This window comes from Molothrus aeneus, unplaced genomic scaffold, assembly GCF_037042795.1.
Source record: "Molothrus aeneus isolate 106 unplaced genomic scaffold, BPBGC_Maene_1.0 scaffold_36, whole genome shotgun sequence".
Lineage (NCBI taxonomy): Eukaryota > Metazoa > Chordata > Aves > Passeriformes > Icteridae > Molothrus > Molothrus aeneus.
This window is the reverse complement of record NW_027099027.1, coordinates 1627592-1653967: the sequence shown is the minus strand read 5'-3', so window position 1 is coordinate 1653967 and position 26376 is coordinate 1627592. Positions and strand designations below refer to the sequence as shown.

At 55.4% G+C, this 26376-nt stretch overlaps 1 protein-coding gene and 1 pseudogene across 1 annotated transcript in view; one reads left to right on the top strand and one right to left on the bottom strand.

The window, feature by feature from the left end:
• Positions 1–26376, top strand: part of LOC136570728 (uncharacterized) — a 2607743-nt pseudogene that overhangs the window by 975542 nt on the left and 1605825 nt on the right.
• Positions 1–26376, bottom strand: part of LOC136570729 (uncharacterized) — a 2347277-nt gene that overhangs the window by 827321 nt on the left and 1493580 nt on the right. The window contains 1 exon segment of the mRNA XM_066571173.1: positions 13605–14444. Within this exon segment, the coding sequence (XP_066427270.1) occupies positions 13605–14444 (840 nt within the window).

The following is a 26376-nucleotide window of genomic DNA, read 5'->3' as shown; positions in this document are numbered from 1 at the left end:
TGTGCTTGTCCATGGGAAGCATTGATAATCCACTTTCCACATGTCTAGTAGGAATTCCCTTTGTAGCAGATGACTGGCCTGTCTATAACTCAGAGATTCTCCGCACCACAGGTAAGAGACCCAATGTGGTTGATACTTGGGATGAGTGGACAAAAATTCTGCCAGATGCTCGAGAGGAACCCCAAGAATTAGATCTGTTGGGGTCCTCCAAGGCCACATACTGTGTCAAATTTTACTTTAGACGTCCAAAAACAATTGGCCAGAAATTGACCAGAACAAAAACACATATTGAAAAGAGATATCACCAATTAACAAAGCCTATAACTCTCACGATTGGTGCAATTACACGGCCCGTGTGATTTCTGTGTCCTCTCTCCATCCCAAAGTATTACCCAAGGGAATGTTTCTCATCTGTGGTGACAGAGTATGGGCTGGGATCCCCTCCCGACTCCAGGGAGGTCCCTGTACCCTTGGAAAACTTTCTACCCTTACTCCAAACATCACCCTGTTACATAATTGGAAAAAAGAAAGCAAATCAAAACGACAAAAAAGGTCCTACACTGAATTTGATGAAAATTGTGATCCTAAATTATACAATTGGAACAAACCAAAAAAGATTGCTGTCTCCCTGTTCTTACCCTGGGTAGCTGCAGCTAAAGCCCTTGGTGAAATCAATCACCTTGGGTGCTGGCTCAGTAAACAAGCTAACGCTACATCTGCAGCCTTGAGTGATCTCTTAAAGGAAGAAGAAACCACAAGACAGGCTTCGCTCCAAAATCGAGCAGCAATCGACTTCCTGCTGCTTGCCCATGGACACGGCTGTGAAGACTTCGAAGGGATGTGCTGCTTCAACCTCTCTTCACGCTCAGAATCCATCCATGCGAACATCCAGAAACTGAAAGATCTCGTGAAGGACTTGAAAGTAGAAAGAATCCCAGATTGGGTCAATGAACTTTTCGGGCAATGGGGATTAACAGGATGGGCTGCATCCTTGATTAAGGGAATGTTGTTGATTCTCCTTGTAGTTGTTATTGTGTTAGCTATGTTCTCGTGCCTTGTTCACCGTTTCAAAAGAACTATAATGAATGCCTTTTTTGTAAAAACAGAAAGTGGAGTTGTAGTAAACCCCACAGATTTAGGAAAAGCACCATGGAGGATATGAACAATAGGAATGCTGAAACAGCAAAAGAAAATTCCTGTTTTCCTGTCCTCCACCCCTTAACCTATCTCTGTAACCCTATAAGGCAATGTCATGTTAACACCTTACCATTGGTCAAGCTTGGATCCTTTCCAACCCCATAAAAGAAGCATACTGTACCCCATTAGGGGAGAAAGAAGAAGAGCAGAGACCCTTCACGGACCTCCCCAAATAAAGCCATCTCCGTGGAACAGCCTGCGCCTTCTCCTTCTCCTCTCTCTCCGTCTGCTGCAGCCTCCAGCCCAGGGCACCACTACCTAGCAAGCAGAGCTGAAATCCTAAGAGTTTGTAATCACTACAGAGCTGATAATCACCATGCTTGCTAGATGGTAGCCCTGCGGCCTTGGCATGAGCGAGTGAGCTTCGGGCACCCGGTCCCTACCCAGGGACTGAGCTCCTGAGCCCTATTGCTCTGCTTTACGATAAGGCCAAATAAGAGGCTTTATTAGAGGACTCTTAGTGCTGGCTCTTGGACTCCAGAGCAGCTGCTTTAGAATCTTTCACAGAACCCTGTGCAGTTCTGTAGTGCCAGAAATGGATCATTTGAAGAAACTTTCCCAACTGACTTGCATGGAGGTTTGTTTGAAGGGTATTTGAGGAGAAAGGCTCGCGGCAGAGCTCTGGGCTTTGGCCTAGCTGTGTCCCCTGCTGATTGTCAAGTGTGCCATCAGCTGCAGGGCTTTCTGGGCTAAAACTATCATCAAGTCACTGGGACTTGCTCTTTTTGGCCTCTAAAAGCTGGAGCCACTTTCGGGGCAAATTTGGAGACCTCATCTCTGGGTGGATGGAGCAGCTAGGATTTTCCCAGTTGCTGGCAATGGTTCTCCAGGCCCTGGGTGTAAAACGGGGCTGCCCAGCAAGTGCGGATCTGCAAGATGAGAAACAATTGTCTTGGTTTGAAAAGAGAGGTGTCTGCTAAGGAAGGCAGAAGCCTTCTCTGAAATGGAAAATGTCAATTCCCTCCCTTCAAATGATTCTCATTTAGAAATTCAAATGCTCTCAGGGAAAGATATGGGGATAGGACTGAGCCCGCAGAGCCGGGCAGTGTTTGCTGATGCTCTGAGCCCTTCCTAAAGATCCTGTGCGGGCTGTCTCAGACACTTGGGGCCAGGGATTCCTTCCAAGCTGGGCCACTATGGCTGGGCCGGGGGCGGCCCCGGGGCAGAAGGCAGTGGGTGCAAGGGCCCTGGGTGGCACGCTGCAGCACGGTCACCGTGCCATGGAACGGAAGCCGGTGTCCAAGGCCCCTTTGTGACACGTGGGAAATAGAAGCTTGCCCGGCTGCTGGCAACACGCAACGGGGCACAAGGGGACAGAGCGGTGCTGAGAGGAGCCCCCGCACAGCGCACTCGTTCCCGTCTGACCCGGAGCTTCTCCGCGGCGCTGTTCCTGCAGCTGAGCTCGAGGCCAGAGCACAGGACTCGTTGACCCGTGGCCTTCCTGAGGCTTCTATTCTGCAGCTGCCCTCAAGGGCAGAGCGTGGGACTTGGTGCCCCGGAGCTTTCCCAAGGCATCTCTCCTGCAAGTAGCTCCAGGCACAGCCATGGAGCAGAGACCCCCGAGAGTGCCCAAGCTGGCCCGGGTGGAGGAGGAGGAGGAGGAAGAAGGCCCCGGAGCTGCCCTGGCACAGGAGACAGAAGAGGTGGTGCCGTTCCATCCAGCACAGGAGGGTGAGTGGCAGAGCTGGCCTGCAGGGCTGGAGCCTGTGCCAATTGGTGCCATGCCATGCCATGCCATGCCATGCCATGCCATGCCATGCCATGCCATGCCATCCCCTGGGGAAATGCCCATGGACAGGAGGGAAGAGGGGCTGGGCAGACATCCAGCAGTGGCCGTGCTCCATCCCCTGGGGCATCCCGGGGCTCTCCCTGCCTGGGCAGCGTAGGGCTGGGCACTGTTCTCCGGCCTCTCCCGCAGCCCCTCACCTCTGGCTGCGCTCGCTCTTTGCCAGATGCAGCCAAGGACCAGACTCAAGAGCCAGAGCCCACCCCTGGCCTGTTCCGCAGAGCAGCGCAGGTACCTGCAGCCGTCCCCACCTGGGCTGGGCCTACTGGCACTGCCCGGCTGAGCCCCGTGCTTGGAGCAGACCATGGAATGTCCCTCTCTTCCCGCCCTTCCTTCTGCTGCAGGCACTGCGGAGGCTCCTGTGCCTTGGCCACACAAAGACCGGCGGCACCGGCACCGAGGGCACGGCCCAGCCCGACCCCAGGCCCGGCGAGCTGCGGGCAGAGGCTGCTGCCGGCTCAGCGTCCTCGGAGCTCGCAGCAGCCTCTGAGCAGGACACGGCCCAGGGCCGGGCGGAGGCTGACATGGCCCTGACTGAGGGCACGGCCAGCACCCACACCCAGGCTCAGGGCGTGCCAGAGACTCAGGCCATGCCCACACTGACTGTGACTCCTGCAGCCACTCTGGAGGTTTTCCAGAAGGGAGCTGCTTCTCCACAGCAGGTAAGCAGCCTGGGGCCAGGGCTGAAGGCCTCCCAGGATCATGTGGCCCATCAAGCTACGTCTACTGGACCCCCTCAGCCTTTGAGGCCATCACAGTGGGCTGGGAAGGCAAGCACTTCTTGGGGGAAGCTGGGCAATTGCTCCCTTGGACAGCTCTCCAAGTCTTCCCCATGCCGCCTCCTCCAGGTGTTAGCCAGGGTCAGGGACATTCTCCAGAGACTGGCGTCCTGTGTCACCGTGGACGCCGGGCTGCAAATGGAGATTCTGAGCCTGACGGAGGAACACCCTGCTCAAGTGGTGATGAGCCTCCTGTGCTGTGCCCCAACGTGTGACAGGTACAGGGCACAACTGCCTCAAGAGCTCGGTGCTCCCTGGCCCGTAGGGCCCCTGGCCCTGTCCAGCCTGTCCAGCGGGCTCTGCCAGACAGGCGGAGAGCTGCGGGAGCCTCGGGCCCCTCTGTTTCCTGAGCCTCTGTCACGCTCCCTCCCTGCCCCTCAGGGCACCGGGGCTCTGTCACCCGGCCCCACGCAGCCACACGGGGCACGGTGCTGACGCACAGCTCCGCTCCCACAGAGCCACCACGCTGATGTGGAGAGCCATGGGCACGTCGGGAGTGGCTGCCCAGGAGGTGCTTCCAGCGCTGCTCTCTGCCATGGAGGAGCAGCCACCCTACGGCAGCTTCTCCTGCGGGGACAACAAGGCCGTCTTTGCCCTGGCTGTGAGTTTCTGGAGCTGGCCTTTGCTCGCCCTCCCGGTTGCCTCTCCAGCAGCTCTCCCTGCTCTCCCCAGCCTGCAGCTCCCTGCCTGGGCTTCAAAGCCGGCCTAGGGGCAGCAAGCCGAGTGCTTCATGGACACCCTGGCATTGAGCGCTGCCTCGGGCTGCTTTGTCTCTTGCAGGCCACTCTGGTGCTGTGGAGGATTGCCCCCATGTCCGAGTGGCACTATGCCATTCTGCTTCATTCTCCCCAACTGTTCGTGGCTCTGTTCTGGCAAATTGTCACCACCACAGAGCAGATGCCAGGGGACATTGAGACCTGGAGCTTCTGGAGAGTGTGCCGGGAGGAACACGGCCTTCCCTGCCGCCCCAACAGGTGCCAGTCGCCCCGTCCTTCCCACGTCCTCGTGGCCAGGGCCAGCGCTCCCAGAGTGACCTGGCCTTTGCTCGGCACGCAGGTTTGCAGCGCAGACCATGAAGGCTCTGCTCTCCCACCTGGGCTTTGGCAAGAATCTGCTGGCTTCGGAGCAAAAGCAGCTCTGGGACACCCTGTTCTGTGCCAACACCCAGCACTATGCAGCGGGTCTGCTGGCCAGGTGAGATCCCTTACTCCTGCCACCAATGCCAGCATTTGTGCCACCTGCCCAGAGTGCCCCACACAGTCCCCGGGGTTGTCAGCGAGAGGGCCTTGTCAGCGAGGGAGGGCCGAGCAGACTGGAAAAGGCTGGGAGAGGAGGATGCCCAGGAGCAGCTGCCTCCCAAGGGGCCCATGTGCCCTTGCAGAGTGCTGGGGAAAGATCAGACCTCTGTGAGTCAGAGAGAGGTTTGCCTGCCTGGCTCAGGGCCTTGGTGCCTTTTTCCCCTGGCAGGGAGATGCGCCGTGGCTTGAGCCCCTTGTGTCCCTTCATGGCCTCGCACCTGCTCAGCCTGCTGATGGGGAAGCAGCCCCGCTGGCATCTGCCCGCCCTGGCGTTCCTTGTGGAGGTGAGCCGGGTGTGCAGCGCTGCCTGGCTGAGCTGCCTCCCAGCTCTCTGCCCTCTGGGAGCCACAGCCACCTGGGACAGTGCCCGCGCCCTGTGCTGCTGCTGCTGCTGCTGCTGCTGCTGCTGCTGCTGCTGCCTGGGCCCAGCCCTGTGCGGCTCCGGGCTCTTGCCGGCCGGCTCCCCCGTCACTGGCCTGTGCCTTTCAGCTCCTCGAGTGCCTGGACTTGAGCAAACATGGTCCCAGTGCCCTGCTGCTGGTATCCAGGCACCTGCCAAGCCAGTGCAGGGACAGGCTGCGCCTGGTGCTCAGAGGCCTCGTGGTGCTCAGCAAGGAGCCCTCGCTGGTGAGAAGGGGGCAGTGGCTGAAGCCCCGCTGGCAGCATGGGACTGGGCAATGCAGACCTCTGGGCTTGGCTGGCCTTTGGCAGCAGAGGCAGCTGCTCCCAGCTCTCCTGCCTCCCGCCTCAGCTGCCCCAGTGCCCCAAGCAGCTGTTGGTGCTGCAGCCGTTCACGGCTTCACAGCACAGCCTGGTCTTGCGCACAGGGAGAAGGAATACGTGGCCTCTATCAACACCTGGTGCAGCAGCTGGATGATCCAGATGCAGAGGTGGTCTGGATGAGCCTCTGTGTGCTCACACATATGCTCCAGGACAAAGACCTCCTGCTACCCTTCACCGCCCTGAAGCTGGCTGAGCCCCTCCTGCCACACTTTGAGAACGTAAGGCTCTGTGCCCCAGCCAAGGGCACTGGATGCTACCTGGAAACTTTGTGCCATGTGCAGTTCTGGGCCTTTGCCCCAACGGGCCTGGAGTAGTTGGTGCTTAGGACTTTTCCTTTCCTTCCAGGACAACAGCCATGTGCAGCTGCTCTCCATTCAGCTCTTCTGCAAGGTGATGGAGCTGGTAGTGGAAGAGGGGGAAGAGCTTCTCATGACAATCGTGAACCAGAGCCTGCTCCCTCTATTCTTGCGCTGGCACGATGAGAACCTGCAGGTGGCCAAGGTGAGGTTTTCTGTGACGCTGCCGCATCCCTGGCAGGGGGCTCGGCCGCCTCCTGCCCCGGCGTCTGGCGGGCTCCAGCCTCCCCTGGCTGTGGCACAGGGACCCGGGTCCTGCGCCCTGGGCTCGGGTGCCACCTGCGGCTCTCTGCCGCTCTCCAGGCCTCCGGCCAAGCCCTGCTTTGTGCGGCACGCTTCCTGAGGAGGAGGGACCTGGAGGAGCTGCTGACGAAGGAGCGGCGGACGAAGTTTGCCGAGAGCCTGGTAAGGTCAGCCCGGGAGCCCGAGCCCTGCCCCCGGTGCTCGGTGCGGGGCGCTGGCAGCTGTGGCCCTGCCCGGCGCCGCAGCCGGGCCCGCCAGCCTGCGCCGCCCCCGCTGCTCCCTGCCCCGGGCCGTGCGGGCCGGCTCGGCCGCTGCTGGGTGCAGGGAGCGCCCGGCCGAGGGGCAGAGCCCGTGCCGAGCCTTCCCTGCCGCCGCTCCCCGCAGCTGCTGCAGGACGAGAGCCGAGCGGCCGAGCAGCTGCGCTGGGCCCTGCCGCGCCTGCGGAGCCCACAGAGGCCCCTGCGAGAGGCGGCCGTCAGGTTCATCGGTGAGCCCCGAGCCCGGCGCCCCTCCCTGCCCCCGGCCCGGCTGCTGCCCCGGCTACAGCGGGAGCCGCGCCCGGGCCGCTGCAGCCCCGCCCGCCCTCGGCGCTGCCGCCGCCCTCCCGCAGCCGAGCCCTCGGGCGGCAGCGTGCGGCAGGGGCCGGCAGGAGCCCTGCCCGGGCAGGAGGGCGTGCGGCCGCAGGGCTGGCAGCGCCCGTGCCGGGCAGCTGTGCCGCCTGGGACCGACACGGGCTCTGTCTTGCCAGGGCTGGCCGGAGTGCTCATGATGGGGCAGAAGGAGGAGCTCCAGGTCCTCACTGAGGGTGAGTCAGGGCAGCCGCGTGGCAGCCAGCACCGCCGGGGGCAGCTGCACATCCCAGCCCTGCAGCTACAATCCGTGCCCGGGCTGCGGAGGGCTCTGCTCCCCGTGCGGACCAGAGGCGGCGGGGGCAGAGCCCAGAGAGCTGTCAGGGAAACGTGGGCGATCCGTGGCCAGCACCTTCCGGCCCAAGCCCTTGTCTCCCGCTCCCTCCTGGCCATGGCAAGAGCCGGCTGGGATGGCCCTGGCAGGAGGCTTTCCTTGGATTCCCTCAATCTGGCCTCTGACCGTGCCTCTGTTCCTCTTTCTTCCAGCTCTTCAAGCCCTGAAGGAAGATGAGAGCCCATCGTGCATGAGCAAACTGCTTCAGATGACCTTTGAAAGAAGATCTGCAGGACTTTGTTGCTCTGCTGGATCAGATGTACCGGCGTCCATCGGCGATTTCCAGTGCCCATTGAAGATGGGAGCACCTGCAGAGCAGGATGGACCAGCTGGAGCTCCAGGCACAGCTCTGGCTGCTCAGAGCTGAGCCCGTGGCAAGCTCCAGGAGCTCCTGCCATCTCTCTCCCTGTTGGCAGCTCCCTCCCTGCAGCCCTCAGGCCCTGCCCATCCCCTTTTCTGCCTCCCAGCTCAGCCCTCCCCTTCGCTTTCCCTTAATAAACTGTTTGGGTTTTTCACTTGAGCCGCGTCTCCGTGGAGCTGAAGCGACGCAAAACCAGAGCCCGGGGAGGCGCAGGGCCCTGCTGCCGTTCCCCGCGCGCTGCGTTCTGGGCACGGACAGAGAGGAACAAGGGCAGCTCAGGCTGCAGAGGTCCCTGTGCCGCTGCTCCAGGGGCCATTCCCAGCCAGTCAGAGCGTTTGTCGCTGATGGCTCTCAGTGCCCAGGAGCGGAATTTGGGGCGGGGGGCGGTGACCCCGGCGATGGGGATGGGGCGTGCGGGGGCAGCTGGGGCCGCACTGGTGGCACTGGGGGCGCTGGGAGCCCCCCCGGCCGCGGGGGGAGCGGGGGGCACGGGGAGAAGGGGAGCGGGGGGTCCCAAATTCAACCAAAGGGGGGTCGGGACCCCCAAAGGGAGCAGGAGGGGCCTGGAACCCCCAAAACCAAGCACGGGGGAGGGGATTGGGGACTGGGGGAATGATGGGGAAGGGGCGGGAGAGCGGGGGGAAGAGGGGGATGGGACCCCCAAACAGGATCAAACCAACTTGATGTGGCCACCTTCAGACGGGGATGGCAGCCAAAGGCAGCCAATGGTAGCCAAAGCTTTTTCCCAGGCTGTGCAATCCCAGTCCTTATAATCTCAACCCAGTTTATCCCAGTCTCTATCATCCTGATCTGCATGGTCCCATTCCATATAGTCCCAGCCCATATTTGATCCCAGAACAGTTGATCCCAGTCTGTGTGATCCTGATCCATATGGTCCCAGCCTGTGCAGCCCCAATCCAAAGGATCCCAGCCCATATTTGATCCCAGCCCATATTTGATCCCAGCCCATATTTGATCCCAGTCTGTGGGGTCCTGCACACACTCCCAGGGTCTGGAATTCCAGTTCCCAGCCAGGAAAAAATGTTCCTGACCTTGAACTTCCTTCCTATCCCCTCAACAAAATGCAATAAAATTATAAACAAAGAAATAATATTTGAAATTAAATAAATTATAATAAAAATAAAATATAAAAATCTCAAGTCTTCTTTACAATACTCCAACAATGATTCAACTCAAACCAACAACTATTACTATAATATTACCAATGCATATAAATAAACAAATTATATATCTAGAAATACCTTTTGAAAGTTTTAACTCAATTACTAATATACTTCAGATAAAAAATATCTAAAAAACTAACATACAATCGAACATACCTTAGTTAAACAATTCATATTACAAATATACTAAACACAAAACCAAACACCACTATAATTTCTCAGACATTTAACCAAAAAATTAAACTTTAATTATATGCTTAAGTACTCTTAAAAAATTAAAATTATTTTTAAACATTTAATTGTGTGTGGGTGGTTTTATTTGGATATTGATTTTTGGATTGTTTGCGTTAGATGATTTAAAAAAGGAACTGAATCAGCTGAGAAGGTGGCACTCTGCAAACAGAACTGACTGAAATTGAATGGGACAGAATCAGTAACTCTGAAAGTTTTATTTGCTATCAAATACATCCCACACACCCAGCCCCACACAATCCCCATCCCACTGCTCCAAATTGAGATCCCACTTCTCCCAATCTTCTCTCAACTCAATCTCACGCTGGCAGCTGTGGAATGGAGTGAGTTTGGCCTGAGACTGAGTTTTTTGAGGAGGGAACAAGCAATCTGAGGAGGAATTGAGCCTTTTTGGATTAAAATTCAGTTATTTTCAGTGGGATTTGAATGGTTTTGAGGTGACAGATCGATCACTCCAGGCAAACTGGGCAAACTGGGCAAACTGGGGGCTGCACATCCAAACTGGGCCTTGCTGGGGACCCTGCCTGGCCACTGCCAGCCCTGGGGGCTCCTCTCGGCACATCCGCCAGGGGGGAATGCACACAGGCCTGGGGGATCCCAGCAGTGGCAGCACTGCCAGGGACTGGGCTGCACTGGGATCGTACTGGGACTGACTGGGGCTGTACTGGCTTTGTAATGACATCATACTGGGATCATACTGCCATACCAGGGCAGATTGTGATCACACTGATGGATACTGGGATCATACTGGGAGTGAGTAGGAGCCTGTGGGAGGCACTTGAGACCATGTTAGGGACAAATGGGATATACTGGGATGAACTGGGATGGTGCTGAGTGTGACTGGGAGTAGCTGTGAGGAACTGGGGACATGCTAGGAGCAACTGGAAGGAACTGGAACTGAATGGGTGCATGCTGGGGGTGATTGGAAACTGCTGGGCTTATACTGGGATGAACTGGGATCATGCTGGAGCTGACTGGGATCATTCTGGCAGTGAGTGCCACTACACTGAGGCTGACTGGGAGTGCTTGGGAGCAAATGGGATCATACTGGATGAACTGGAAAGATGCTGGAGGGAACTGGGCTACACTGGGAGATACTGGGAGTGACTGGAACAAAAGTGAAGGTGAAAGAGAGCAACTGGAACCATGTGGAGCATAACTGGTTCATACTGGCAGGGACTGGGAGCACACTGGGGCCATATTTGGATCATACTGGGAGGGACTGGACTAATACTGGGAGGATCTGAGAGGGACTGGGAGCACACCCTGCACATCATCCCCCATACTGGGCCTGACTGGGAGCAACTGGGAGCACGCTGGCAGCAAATGGCATCATACTGGGACTGACTGGGCTGATCTAGGAAGCAACTGGAACCACGCTGGAGGCAGCTGGGACCATACTGGGAGAGATTGGAAGTAACTGGGATTATACTGGGACCACACTGGGAGGGCTGGCATGTGACTGGGATCAAACTGGAGCTTATTGGGATCATATTGGGGTTTAAACGGAGTGACTGGGATCACACTTTGGGCTACTGGGACCAGCTGAGGGAAACTGGGATGATGCTGCAAGCAAACTGGAGGAACTGGGAAGGACTGGATGCCTGCTGGAGGCAACTGGGATCTACTGGGCATGACTGGGGGATCATACTGGGATAACTGACACCTTACTGGGGCCACTGGCAGTGCCTGGAAATGACTGCAGACATGCTGGGGGCAACTGGGATATACTGGGAGTGTCTGTAACCATACTGGGGGAACTGGAATCACACTGTGAACAACTGGGACCATGCTGGGGAGAACTGGGACCATACTGGGGGCAACTGGGAGTGAGTGGGATCATACTGGGAGGGACTGGGATCATATGGGGAGTGACTGAGACTAGAGCAGGGACACCTGGATTCAACTGGGACCATCCTGGGAGTGTCTGTAACCATAGGGGAGTGACGGAAGCACACTGGGAACAGCTGGGCCCATGCTGGGAGCAACTGGGATCACATTGGGGGCACTGGCATCAGACTGGGAGTGACTGGGAGCAACTGGGATTGGACTGCAAGGGACTGGGACCATCCTGGGAGTGTCTGTAACCATTGGGGAGTGATGGAAGCACACTGGGAACAGCTGGGCCCATGCTGGGAGCAACTGGAATCACTCTGAGGGTGACTGGAATCATGCTGGGATTGACTGGGAGCAACTGGAATGGAGCTGAAAGCAACTGGGAGGAAGTGGGGGTGACTGGGAACACGCTTGAAGCAACCGGGATAAACTGGGAGAGACACTGAGTTACTGGGATCATACTTGAGGGTACTGGGGTCATGCTAGCATTGACAGAGAGCAACTGGGATCACACTGGAAGCACTGGAATTGTACTGGGAGTGTCTGGGAGCAACTGGGATTAGACTGCAAGTGACTGGGATCATACTGGGAGTGGCTACAACCATACTGGGATTAGAGTGGGTGTGAGTGGACCCTGACTGGGGGTTACTGGGACCTACCAGGCCCATCCTGAAAGCTGACTGGGGACTTAATTAGCAGAGCTGGGAGCAACTGGGGTAAAACTGGGGGCAAGTGAAACATGCTGAGGTAATAGGGAGTGCCTGGCAATGACTGCCAGAACGTTCAGGGCAACTGGGATAGACTGGGAGGGTCTCCGACCATCCAAGTGGTGATTGGGACCAAACTGGGAGTGACTGGGAAGGTGTTGGGGGAATTGGGAACATACTGGGGTCAAGTGGGAGTGACTGGGGCCCTGCTAGGAGAGACTGGGATCATACTGGGAGTGCCTAGGACTATGCTAGGGACAACTGGGAGAACTGGGAACACACTGGATGAAAGTGCGAGGAACTGGGAGCAACTGGGACTGTGCTGGTAGTAAATTGCATGATCATACGGAAGGACTGGCAGGGACTGTCTTCATACTGGGAGCAACTGGAATCCTGCGGGGAGTGAGGGGATGAGACCAGGATTATACTGGGAGTGCACAGGCCTATACTGGGAGCAAGTGGGCTCATACGGGGAGCAGCCACTGCCTGAACCTGGACCCCCCAAAAACACCTCCCAGGGCCCCCTGATGTCCCCCCGAGGGCCATCTGCGGCTCGGCTTTGGAGCCCTGCCAGCTCAAACATCCTCCCCAAAATTCCCAAACTCAGGCACCCCCCGGGATATTTGGGCCGCACTCCCGCTGCCCGGGCACCTGCAAAATGGGGGGCGATGCTCCTGGGACTGCGGCGCCTCCAGGGAGCGCCCAGGCCACGAGATTCTCCCTCTCCTCTTGTACTGCGGGTGCTCGGCCTCTTCCTCCCTCCCTCCTCCTCCTCCCCCGTTCCCGAAGGCCGAACCGTGAGAGCAAATGGGGCGAGGAAAGGGCAGAACCGTGAGGGGAAAGGGGGCAGGGAAAGGGCGGGAACCGTGAGGGGAAAGGGGGCGGGGAAAGGGCGGGAACCGTGAGGGGAAAGGGGCGGCTCAGGCCAAGGGCGGCAACTGTGAGGGGACACTCTGGGAGGCGGCGCCCTGCAAACAGAACTGCAACATAAACGGGAAAGAAAGCAGTAAGTCTGAGAGTTTTATTTGCCATCAAATACATCACACACACCCAGCCCCACACAACCCCCATCCCACCTCTCCAAAAAGGGATCACACTTCTGCCTGTCTCCTCCCAAACCCATCTAAGCCTGGTGGCTCTGGAATCAAGTGGGTTTGGCATGGAATTGAGGTTTTCTGAGGTGGGAATGAGCTCTTTTGGGGTAATATTGAGCTGTTTTAAGTGGGATTAGGGTTGTTTTGAGGTGACAGATCCATCCCTCTTGGCTTTTGGAGTGCAAAGAGATGGAGAAGAGAGAAACATTAAGGTGAAAAAAAAAGGAAAACAAGCCACATGTGTTCCTAACATGGACCACAGGGACTGTGGCTCACGAGGGCTGTGCCCAAAGTGCCTCCTCCAGTGGGGGATGGAGCTGCAGCAGCGCACCAAGCTCTTCCCGCACTCGGGGCACTCGCAGGGCTTCCCTTACCGGTGCCTCCGTTGGTGTCGGGTCAAGTGAGAGCTCCTGGAGAAGCTCTTCCCACACTGGGGACATTTGTAGGGCCTATCCCCAGTGTGGATGCGCTGGTGAATGATGAGGTGGGAGTTGTGCTTGAATCCCTTCCCACAGTTGGGGCAGTGGAAGGGCCTCTCCTCTGTGTGAATCCGATAGTGCTGGAGGAGATGGGAGCTGGTCTGAAACCTCTTCCTGCATTTATCACACTCGTTGGGCCTCTCCCCAGTGTGGATGCGCCGGTGCTTGACGAGGGTGGAGTTGCGCTTGAATCCCTTCCCACACTCGGGGCATTGGAAGGGCCTCTCCTCTGTGTGACTCAGAAAGTGCCGGAGGAGATGGAAGCTGGTCAGAAACCTCTTCCTGCATTTATCACACTCATAGGGCCTCTCCCCAGTGTGGGTCATCTGGTGCCTGATTAGGTCAGATCTCTGGCTGAAGCGCATCCCACACTCCCCACACTCGTAAGGTCTCTCTCCAGTGTGGATCCTCTGATGCTTGATCAGATCAGAGCTCCAGCTGAAGTTCTTCCCACACTGCCCACACTCGTAGGGCCGTTCCCCAGTGTGGATCCTCTGGTGCCTGATCAGGTTGGAGCTCAGGCTGAAGCTCTTCCCACACTCCCCACACTCGTAGGGCCGCTCCCCAGTGTGGATCCTCTGGTGCTTTATAAGGTCAGAGCTCCTCCTGAAGCTCTTCCCACACTCCCCACACTCGTAGGGCCGCTCCCCGGTGTGGGTCCTCTGGTGCACGATCAGGTCGGAGTTCCACCTGAAGCTCTTCCCACACTCCCCACACTCGCAGGGCCGTTCCCCAGTGTGGATCCTCTGATGCTGGAACAGGTTCCCTTTGTGTCCAAAGCTCTTCCCACATTCCACACATTGGTAGGGCCGTTCCCCAGTGTGGATGCGCCGGTACTTCACGAGGGTGGAGTTGCGTTGGAATCCCTTCCCACAGTCGGGGCAGTGGAAGGGCCTCTCCTCTGTGTGACTCTGATAGTGTCGGAGGAGATGGGAGCTGGTCTGAAACCTCTTCCCACACTGCCCACACTCGTAGGGCCGTTCCCCAGTGTGGGTCCTCTGGTGCCTGATCAGCTCGGAGTTCCACCTGAAGCTCTTCCCACACTCCTTGCACGTGTGGGGCTTTTCCCCATCATGGAGCTGCTCATGGAGCACCAGCTCCGAGCTCCGGCTCCATCTCCGGCCGCCTTCCCGGCCCAGGCTGGCTCTTTCCCCCTCACATCCCCGCCATCTGCGTTTGCAGCCCCTCCTCGTGCGGCATCTCCGGGGCTTTTCCTCCCCGTTGGCTTCCTGTGCCGTGGAGCCGCTCAAAACGGCCTCTGCCACCAGGTTCTGCCGCGGGCATTTGTCCTCCCTGCTCTCCATGCTCAGCTCCTGCTCTGGGGGAGGAAGGACAAGGACAGCATGGGATTTGCCTCCGTGCCACAGGCAAGGGCAACGAGATCCCCCCAGGGCATCCCCAGCAGGACACCGCCACCGCCACCCCCTCCCCGATGTCCCCCCGAGGGGCCTTTTCTGCTCAGCCTTGGACTTCTTCATTCTCCAAACATCCCCCCAAAAACCCAACCAGGGACCCCCCGGGATATCCGGGCCGGGCTCCCCTGCCTGCTCACCTGCACCATGGGGGGGGCGATGATCCCACAGGTGGGGGCTGCGAATTCAGGCAGGGATCGAGACCGCGTGGCTCCCTCAGCTCAGCCTTGATCCACCTTTGTCCCTCCTCTTCCTCTTCCTCCCGCTCCTCCTCTGTCCTATCTCCACCTTCCTCTCCTCCTCCCCCCTCACCCCGCCTCCTTCCCTGCTCTTTCTCCTCCCGCTCCTCCTCTTCCATCCCCCCTCCTCCTCCTCCTCCGTCTTATCCCCACCTCCTGCTCCTCTTCCATCCCGCCCCTTCCATTCCTTCTCCTCCTCCTCCCCCCTTACCCCGCCTCCTCCTCCCCTCCATCCCTGCCCTTCCCTCCCTCCTCCTCCTCCCCCAGCAGCAGCCACACCCTCGGTGCCCCGTTCCCGCAGCCCTCGCAGCCCGCGGCAGCAGCGGCGATGGAGCCGGGACAGGTCGGCATGGGCAGCGCGGGGCTCTCGGCTGCTCCCAGCCGCTGCGGGCGGGGGGAACCCGGCCCGGGCCAAAGGAGAGGCAAACTGGGCAAACTGGGGGCTGCACATCCAAACTGGGCCTTGCTGGGGACCCTGCCTGGCCACTGCCAGCCCTTGGGGCTCCTCTCGGCACATCCGCCAGGGGGGAACGCACACAGGCCTGGGGGATCCCAGCAGGGGCAGCACTGCCAGGGACTGGGCTGCACTGGGATCGTACTGGGACTGACTGGGGCTGTACTGGCTTTGTAATGACATCATGTTGGGATTATACTGCCATACCAGGGCAGATTGTGATCACACTGATGGATCCTGCGATCATACTGAGATCATACTGGGAGAGAGTAGCAGCCTGCGGGGGGCAATTGACACCATGTTAGGGACAAATGGGATATACTGGGAGTGACTGGGATTATGCTGAGAGTGACTGGGAACAGCTGTGAACAACTGCGATCATGCCAGGAGGAACTGGGAGTGACTGGCTGCATGTTGGGGGTGACTGGAAACTGCTGGGCTTATACTGGGGTGAACTGGGATCATGCTGGAGCTGACTGGGATCATTCTGGCAGTGAGTGCCACTACACTGAGGCTGACTGGGAGTGCTTGGGAGCAAATGGGATCATACTGGAAGGAACTGGAAAGATGCTGGAGGGAACTGGGCTACACTGGGAGATACTGGGAGTGACTGGAACAAAAGTGAGGGTGAAAGAGAGCAACTGGAACCATGTGGAGCACAACTGGTTCATACTGGCAGGGACTGGGAGCACACTGGGCTCATCTCTGGATCATACTGGGAGGGACTGGACTAATACTGGGAGGATCTGAGCGGGACTGGGAACAGACCCTGCACATCATCCCCCATACTGGGCCTGACTGGGAGCAACTGGGAGCACGCTGGCAGCAAATGGCATCATACTGGGACTGACTGGGCTGATCTAGGAAGCAACTGGAACCATGCTGGAGGCAGCTGGGACCATACTGGGAGAGATTGGAAGCAACTGGAGTTATAATGGGACCACACTGGGAGGGCTGGCATGTGACTGGGATCAAACTGGAGCTTACTGGGATCATATTGGGGTTTAAACGGAGTGACTGGGATCACACTTTGGGCTACTGGGACCAGCTGAGGGAAACTGGGATGATGCTGCAAGCAAACTGGAGGAACTGGGAAGGACTGGATGCCTGCTGGGGGCAACTGGGATCTACTGGGCATGACTGGGGGATCATACTGGGATAACTGACACCTTACTGGGGCCACTGGCAGTGCCTGGAAATGACTGCAGACATGCTGGGGGCAACTGGGATATACTGGGAGTGTCTGGAACCATACTGGGGGGACTGGAACCACACTGGGAACAACTGGGACCACACTGGGAGTGTCTGTAACCATAGGGGAGTGATGGAAGCACACTGGGAACAGCTGGGCCCATGCTGGGGACAACTGGGACCACGCTGGGGGCACTGGCATCAGACTGGGAGTGACTGGGAGCAACTGGGATTAGACTGCAAGGGACTGGGATCATACTGGGAGTGGCTACACTCATACTGGGATTATACTGGGCGTGAATGGAACCTGACTGGGGCTTACTGGGAGCTACTGGGCCCATGTTGGGAGGAAAATGTGACACACTGGGAGCAACTGGGATCGGCTGGAAGGTTCTGGAACCATGCTGAGAGGACTGAGACTACAACTGGGGCAACTGGGATCATCCTGGGAGCAACTGGGGCCACCCTTTGAGCAACAGATGGAAACTGGGATGATGCTTGAGGAAACTGGGAGGAACTGGGAAAGACTGGGATCATTCTGAGGTAACTGAAACATACTGGGAGTGTCTGTAACCATCCTGGGGGCACTGGAACCACACTGGGAACAGCTGGGATCATGCTGGGAGCAACTGGGACGATGCTGGGGGAAACTGAATCTACCCTGGAGGCAACTGGGCACAACTGGGACCCTGCTGGGAGGGACTGGGACTATTCTTGCGGCAACTGGGATCATCATGGGAGGAACTGGGAACAGCTGGAATTATGCTGGGAGCAACTGGGATCACACTGGGATCCCAGTGAGAGCAGCTGAGTCCATGCTGGCTTACACTGGGATCTCATTGAGAGCGACTGGAATCACACTGGGATTGACTGGGAGTGGCTGGCTTTGTGGATTTTGGGAGTTTGGATTTTGGGGGATTTTCTTGGCATTTTGAGGGGGAGTTTTTCTGGGGGTGGTTGGGAGTTTATTGAAATTTCTTGCGGCTCTTTTTGAATTTTGGGGCTTTTACTGGGATTTTGTTGGGATTTTTTGGGATTCTCAGAAATTCCTGGGGTTTTATTGGGATTTTTAGGAGATTTTGGGGTATTTTATTGGAATTGTGGTGGCATTCAGAGGGATTCATTGGGGATTTGGGGTTTTGGGGATTTTGGGTGGGATTTGGGGGGTTTTGGGGGTTGCCAGGATTTCTTTGGATCTTGGGGGAGATTTTGTGGGACTTTTGATGGTTTTGGGGACATCTTTGGGGGATTGGTGGAGTTTAATCAGGATTTTTGGGGTTTTTGGCATTCCAAAGGATTTTATGGGCTTTTATTGGGATTCTAGAGTGTTTTAATGGGATTTTGAGAGATTTCAAAGGATTTTTTGGGTTTTATTGGGACTTTCGGGGCTTTGAAGGAGATTTTGGTGCCTCTCAGCCCTTCCCCACACCCAGGGAATGCCCCAAAGCCCCTCTGAAATTCCACTAAAACCCCACAAATCCCCAAAAATTACAAGAAAACCCTCAAAAACCCCACGGAATCTCCAAACATCCCAGTGGAACTCACCAAAATTTAAAAAGCTCACTAAATTTTCAATAAATCTCCCCCCAAAAGCCCCCACAACCCCAACAAAACACCAAAAATCCTAAATCCCCCAAATCAACAAAACCCCCCAAAATCACATAACCATCCCAAAACCCAATAATTCTTCCCAAAAACCCCAATACTTCCCCCCAAACTGCAAACAAAATCCCCCAAAGCCCAAAAAAGCCACCCCGAAATCCCCAAAAACCCTCTCAGAACCCCAAAATCCCCACAAACCCCCCCAGACTCAGTGGGGCCGTCCTGGATCAGGGGGCACCGGCCGGTGGAACAGGAGCCACTTCAGGGGGCCCTGGGAGCTTTTTGGGGAGGGGGCACCATGGGAGACCCCCCAAAAACCGGGGGGGGAACCCCTGCAGTGCCCCCTCCCCCCGAAACCCCCAGACCCCGGTTCAGGGTGGGCCTGGGACCCCCCGGGACCCCCAAATCTCCCCCAGGACCCCTCCAGGAAGGCCAAACTCCCCAGAGCTCCCCCAGTGTTGGCCCAGAACCTCTCTGGACCCCCAAACCCTCCCCAGGACCCCAAAAACCTCCCCAGGACCCTCAAACCCCCCCAGTTCTCCCCAAAATTCACCCCAGACCCACCTGAGACGCCCCCAAATCCATCAAACTGCCCCAAATCCCCCTCAGACGCCTCAATCCCCCCAAACCTCATGAAATCGCCTCAGACTCCTCGAAATTCCCCAGACCCACCTCAGAACGGCCCAGATCCTCTCGCAATCCCCCAAAATCCCCTCAGACTCTCCCAATTCCCCTCAGTTCCCCCTAAACCCACCTGAGAACGCTCCAGACGCTCTCAACCTCCCCCCAAAGCTCCCTAAAGCCCCCTCAGACCCACCAAAGCCCCCTCAGACCCCCTCATTCCCCCCAAACCCACCGCACACCCTCGTGTTTCCCGTCGATGCCCCAGAAATCCCCAATTTCCCCTCAGACCCGCCCCAAACCCCCCCAGTTTGCCCCCGGCCCCACCTCAGCTCCGCTCTCCCTCAGAATCTCGCGCCTCCACCGCGTGTGCGGGCTCTCAGCAATGGCGGCGCGCCCCGCCCCGAACCAACCAATCAGCGCGCTGCACATCCCTGAACTAACCAATCACGGCGCGGATCCCCTCAGCAAGGCCCGCCTCCCCCCGCCGTCCCAGCCAATCAGAGGCGAGCCGGAAGCGGCGCCCCCTTCCCCACCGCCGCCGGGAGCCCCCGGGCTCGGGACAGGAGCGGGAGGGGCCTGAGAGGGGATCGGGGGGGGGGGCGGGGGAGGGTCCGGGTGGGTCAGGGGCGGCTTTGGGGAGGGGTCCGGGGGTTTGGGGGGGTCTGGGGAGGGGTCCTGGGGCACTGTGGGGGGACCTGGGGGGTGCGGATGGGTCCTAAGAGGGGTCTCGAGGAGGGGTCGCGAGACATGAGACACTCATGCCACAGTGTAAGCTGTAAGCGAAAGGAATTTTAAATGCTGTTTTGGTTATTTCAGATAAAGTTTAAAAGGGAGAAGCTGCTGTGTGATGTTATGATCGATTTTTGGTGCCAGGGTCCAAGGAGTTTAGGGCTGGAAATCCCAGCCCCACTGGATCCAAATGAGGAAATCACCCGGCCCTGTCCAACCAAGGTGTCACGTTGGTGAAATTAAAAGGCAAAACACGGTCCATAAGATAGAAAGGAAAGTGGTACTGTCTCAAGAAAACCTCTTAAGCAAGCCTGGCTGCACTTTTTATTCAAGAGAAAAGCAAAGTTCAGGAGAAAATGAAAAGTGTTTTGCATGGCTGATCAAAGACATCTGGAAGATTTAGAAGAAAGCCCAGCAAGCTGCTGCAATTGATAAAAAAAGATTAGTGCAGAGCAATTTTCTTGGAGATTGCCAGGAAAGAGCAGAATAGCAGAGAGCAGAGAAAGGAATCCACCCTGAGGTGTCTTGTCCATATCCATGACTGACTCCAACAAATCCAAGAATATCCTGAGCTGGAAGGGACTCACAGGGATCATGAGTCTGACTCATGGCCCTGCGCAGGACATCCCACCACAGGTCTGAGAGCCTTGTCCAAACATTCCTTGAATTCACAGGGGCTGTGACCATTCCCTGGGGAGTCTGTTCCAGTGTCCAGCACCCTCTGGTCCAAATCTGATGAAAACGGCACCAGGACAGAGTCCAAACCCAAAGACTAAGGAAAGTCAGGAGCCCCCTTGGTCTGAATGCACTGAATGTCCCAGCACCAGACCCATGATTCAGAATGGGCAGTCATCAATGCAAGATTAACTAATTGTGGGAGTCAGAAATAAGTTGAAGTGATATAAATTGAGGTTTTTGGCCTCACTGAAAGGTGCAATGGCCACAGGCTTTCAACGGAGGACTCACAGGAAGAAATGTTAGATTTCCTAAAAGGCCAGTTGAGGTTTTGGAGGATGGAGCCCACCAAGACCTCCAGAAGTAGGAGAGGGGCTGAAAGGATGAAGTCATCAGGGACAGAAATGGCAGAAAAGCCACACTTGCCAAGGAAATTCCAGAAGCAGTGATGGCAACAGCAGCACTGGCTCCAGCTTCCTCAGCTTCTTCTTTAAGGTGGGAAAGGAGGAAAAGGGGGGGAAGATGTTCTTAGAAGGGAAGGCTTGGCACTGATGGGGCTGTGGACTCCTCACCTGAAACTCCCTGAAACTGTGACACTGGCTCAAACCACGGCATTTTTTAAAAGCTAATTTTCTTGATAGCAAAATTTTGAGTCTTGAAAGTGATCTCAGGCTTCACACCTTATCTGAGAAAAGTTCTTAAGCAAACACTGAAATTCTCAGTGACATGACTCCAAGAACGGAGATACAAGGGTAGGCATTGAGAACTCCTTGATTCCCCTGGATCATAATGCAGCTTAGGATCAGATTAACAAAGGAGGAATGGATTTAGGTGCTGGCTCAAGTCCAACATTCATTAATATTTGTGGGTGTGGATGTTGTGGCTGCCCCATCCCTGGAAATGTTCCATGCCATGCTGGATGGGCTTGGAGCAATCTGGGATGCTGGAAGGTGTCCTGTGGCAGGGGGTGGGACTGGATGAGCTTTAAGATCCTTTCCAGCCTGAACCATTTGGGGATTCTGTGATTCCATGAACACGTCCACACCCAGCCTCACTCCAAACGTGTCAAGCAGGGACGGGGGGTTGGCAGTCCCCAGACAACAGTGGGCAGGAGGAGAAGAAGCTGGCACGGATTAACTGAGCTGCTCTCCACAGAAAGAGCAGCAAGGGGGATTCTCAGCCAGGACCAGCCACAGAGGGAGTGAGCCTGCTCCTCACCCTCCTGTTTAAACACAACCTCTGCCCTCAGCTGCAGTGAGAGTGTTTCACCCTGTGCGAGTCTCCCAGGGAGATCTTCCTCTTTGGGAAACTGCAGTTGGAGTGGATGTTTTGAAGAGGTTCAAACCTCCTCTCTCTCTCCCATGGAAGGTCACTGTGATCACTGTAAAACAGAGCTTTCAAGTTGTTGGAGCCTAGCCTGTGACTTCCCCACTGTTTTTGTCAGCACCTGCACACACCAAATGTTTCTATGCCTAAAACAGCACTACTGAGAGCTCAGAGTGATGCTGTAGAGAGGATTTGGGGGGAGCCTGTGCAGGATAGCAAAAGTGCAGCTCAGTTTCTGGCATATTTTTGGTTAAAAATCATCACATGCTGAAAGCAAAAGTCAGAATTGAACCAAACAAAAATGCATTTCTCATCCACAAGTCTAAGATCCTGCAGAATCAAGAAGCTTTCCTTGCCCAGCTTTGGAAAGATCACTTCTCTGGCCTAAACCCTTCTTATGCTTCTTGTTTCTTCTTTATTTCCTATTTTTTTTTTTTTTTAATTCTTCTTAGGTCTTCAGTTTCACCGTGCTCATCCCTTGTTTTCCCCAAACCAGGATTTCTCATTTCCAAGCCCTGGGAGGCTGCGAGGAAGAGGAAGATGCCCCGGGACACTGAGGCAGGTAAGGAGGAAGTCAGTGCCCCTTTCCCCTCTGTGCTGCTCCATCTCCCAGCCCAGCACGGCCCCCGGCTGCAGCACAGCCCTGGGGGGATCTCGTTGCCCTTGCCTGTGGCATGGAGGCAAATCCCATGCTGTCCTTGTCCTTCCTCACCCAGAGCAGGAGCTGAGCATGGAGAGCAGGGAGGACAAATGCCCGCGGCAGAACCTGGTGGCAGAGGCCGTTTTGAGCGGCTCCACGGCGCAGGAAGCCAACGGGGAGGAAAAGGCCCGGAGATGCCGCACGAGGAGGGGCTGCAAACGCAGATGGCGGGGATGTGAGGGGGAAAGAGCCAGCCTAGGCCGGGAAGGCGGCCGGAGATGGAGCCAGAGCTCGGAGCTGGTGCTCCATGAGCAGCTCCGTGATGGGGAGAAGCCCCACACGTGCAAGGAGTGTGGGAAGAGCTTCAGGTGGAACTGCCACCTGATCCTGCACCAGAGGATCCACACTGGGGAACGGCCCTACGAGTGTGGGGAGTGTGGGAAGAGCTTCAGCCGGAGCTCCAGCCTGATCGGCCACCAAAGGATCCACATGGTCAGAAGCCCTATGAGTGTTCTGAGTGTGGGAAGAGCTTCAGGCGGAGCTGTGACCTGATGGGCACCAGAGGATCCATGATGGGGAATGGCCCCATGAGTGTGGGGAGTGTGGGAAGAGCTTCTGCCGCCATTCCCAGCTGATCTGCCACCAAAAGATCCACACTGGGGAGAGGCCCTACGAGTGTCCCCGGTGTGGGAAGAGCTTCTCCAGCAGCTCTCACTTGACCCAACACCAATGGGTCAGGAGTGATCGATCTGTCACCTCAAAACCATTCAAATCCCACTGAAAATACCTGAATTTTAATCCAAAAAGGCTCAATTCCACCTCAGATTGCTTGTTCCCTCCTCACAAAAACTCGGTCTCAGGCCAAACTCACTCCGTTCCACAGCTGCCAGAGTGAAATTGAGTTGGGAGAAGACTGGGAGAAGTGGGATCTCAATTTGGAGCAGTGGGATGGGATTGTGTGGGCCTGGGTGTGTGGGATGTATTTGATAGCAAATAAAACTTTCTGAGTTACTGATTCTGTCCCGTCCATTTTCAGTCAGTTCTGTTTGCAGAGTGCCACCTTCTCAGCTGATTCAATTCCTTTTTTAAATCATCTAACGCAAACAATCCAAAAACCAATATCAACATAAAACCACCCACACAAAATTAAATTTTTAAAAATAATTTTAATTTTTTAGGAGTACCTAAGGATATTATTAATGTTTAATTGTTTGGTTAAAATGTCTGAGAAATTATAGTGGTGTTTGGTTTTGTGTTTAGTATATTTGTAATATGAATTTTTACTAAGGTGTGTTAGATTGTATGTTAGTTTTTTAGATATTTTTTATCTCAAGTATATTAGCCATCGAGTTAAAACTTTCAAAGGTTGGTATTTATTTATATTTATTGGTAATGTTATAGTTCTTGTTTTTTGGCTTGAATCATTATTGGAGTATTGTAAGTAAGAGTTGAAATTACTATATTTCATTTTCATTCTAATTATTTATTCTAATTATTATTTATTTATTTATAATGTCATTCTAATTTTTTTAAGATGATAGGAAGGAAGTTCAAGGACAGGAACATTTTTTCCTGGCTGGGAACTGGAATTCCAGACCCTGGGAGTGTGTGCAGGACCCCACAGACTGGGATCAAATATGGGCTGGGATCAAATATGGACTGGGATCCTATGGGTTGGGACTCCACAAAGTGGGACCATATGGATCAGGACCACACAGACTGGGATCACCTGGACTGGGATCAAATATGGGCTGGGATCACCTGGACTGGGATCATGTCGATGGGGATCCTGTGGATCAGAACCCTCCAGACTGGAATAGCCTGGAGTGGGATCAAATATGGACTGGGACTGAATGGACTGGAATCCTATGGACTGGGACCACACACACTGGGATCACTTGGACTGGGATCCCAGGGACTGGGACCATATGGATCAGGACCACACAGACTGGGATCAAATATGGACTGGGACTGTATGGACTGGGACTGTATGGACTGTGATCCTATGGACTGGGACCACACGGACTGGGCTCAAATATGGGCTGGGACTGTTTCTGAAAGTAACTTTGTTCTATAGTTTTTATTTCTGTCATTAATTAAGCTTGTTAAAAGGCTGCTTGTGCTAAAGTGCCTGCTTGGGTGGGATAACATCCAGTGCACCCAGGATGAGGACACCTGTACAGATCTGCCAACTTTCAGCACTCCCTGTCTGAAGGCAGAGTGCACCAAGGCCCAAAAACTGGAGGTGATAAAGAGAAGGAGCCAAAACCAGAGCCAAGAAACACACATGCTCTGAAAAGGCAGACCCAGGGAGGGGCCATGTAAAATCATTCCTGGAATTTGTAAAGTAGTTTATGGATATGCATGAGGCTCTATGAAAATGCACCAGGCTGATGTAAGGGGAAAGGTATTTCAGGGGATCCCCAAAGGTAACAGGGTGCTCCTGGCTGAGTGCCAAGAGGCACCCGGCCGTAATAACCTTTGCTCCATGGTCCTGGTCTCCCATTGTCCCTTATTAAACTTTGTACATTTTCACAGGAGAATGAATGTGTTTTTCACAGGCAGCTTCACAGAAACTGGAACACGTGGGGGTTCCCAGGAGTGGGCACCGCTGATCCAGGGCATGGAGGCGCTGCCTGCAATCGTCCATAACCGCCCATAAGGAGCCTCCAGGGCTTTACCCTCCATGAGCTGCAGCAGACGTGTCGGGAAAGGTGACAAGAGCCCGTGGAATGGTGCTTGTTGCAGGCAGATTGGCCACTTGCAGCTCTTCAAAACTCCACAGCAGCAGATAACCATTGTTTACATTTTGTTCCTGAGGCCTCTCAGCTTTTCAGGAGAAAAAATCCTAAGGAAAGGATTTTTCATAAATAGATGTCAGCGACATGTCACCTTTTTTTTTATTTTAGTTAAATTAAAAAAAAAGTGTTTGTAATTCTTTCTGCTCGACTCATGCAGAAGAAAGAACAAACACTTGACAGGTTATCTGTTGCCAATCAAAGCCTCAATCAAGTGCTGATGTGGAATGATCAAGGAAATTCTTCACCTGTAGAACATAAAATTCTATCATATCACTAAAACAATCTTACAATATAAGAAAATGCAAAAACAATGCAAAGAAAGTTCAAGTCTGAACAGCTGAGTTTCAGAAAAACTCCATTGACTGAAGACGTTCCTCTTTGACATCTCTGAAAGTCCCTTTTGGTCCTGAAACAGGTTGCAGAATCCTGAAACAACAAATTGCTAGAGAGAATCCATCAATAGTTATCAGAAATCCATTGACAGTCATCAAACAATTTTGAGAAAATTTCAGGAATGTCTTGGCCACTTTATTGAACCACTTGGGCTGAAGCTAATTTTTGACTCTTCAGTGCTTTTGAGCTGCTACTAGCTCTTTCAATTCTTTTTATTTAATTTTATTTTTTTTCCTTCGGAAAGAGCAGCAGCAGCAGAGAGCCTGAGAGGCCCTGGGGAGCCCTGGCCCTCTTGGAAGGATCAGGAACCCCAGACCTGGCCCACAAAACGGTGGCCCAGGACCTGATGGGGCAAGCAAAGGCCCCAAGCCCAAGAGCCGGCTGGGCGGTGGCCCTGGCCCGGGGAACTGAGCCAAGCAGCCCAGGCCCAGCCCGCCAGGTGGGGTCTGTGTTCTCACAAACCTGCACCCTGCTGCCAATGCAATGGCAGAATGAGTGACCAAACGCTTCCTCCTCCCCGAACCACTGGCCCATACCAGCAGTGGGGGAAGAGAAGCTGTCCCGAGAATCATCATCTCGGATCTGGGGATGTTTTGTCCCCACAGCAAGCGAGCGATGGTCGCTTTCCGCTGTTCCCTCTGCCTCTGCAATGCAAATGCAAAAGGTGTTCCTTCCATCTGCCTCCCAGTCTGGGGACCAGAGGCAGAACTTTCGGGAGCCACCTCCCCCTGGCCACTGGGATGCACGGGGGACGGCAGGCACCCCTGGAACCCGCAAGGGGGGAACCACCGACCGAACACCCACCAACCTGCCAAAAACGCTGAGTTTGAAAGCAGGCAGTCGGGCTGCGCCTGCACTCAGCTACCGAGCTACGCCTCCTCCACAGGAGAGGCCGGCCGCCGCAGCCGCTCTCGCAGGGGCAAACGGCTCAGGACGGTCCGAGCTTGGACATGCCACCGGTTCCAGGACAGC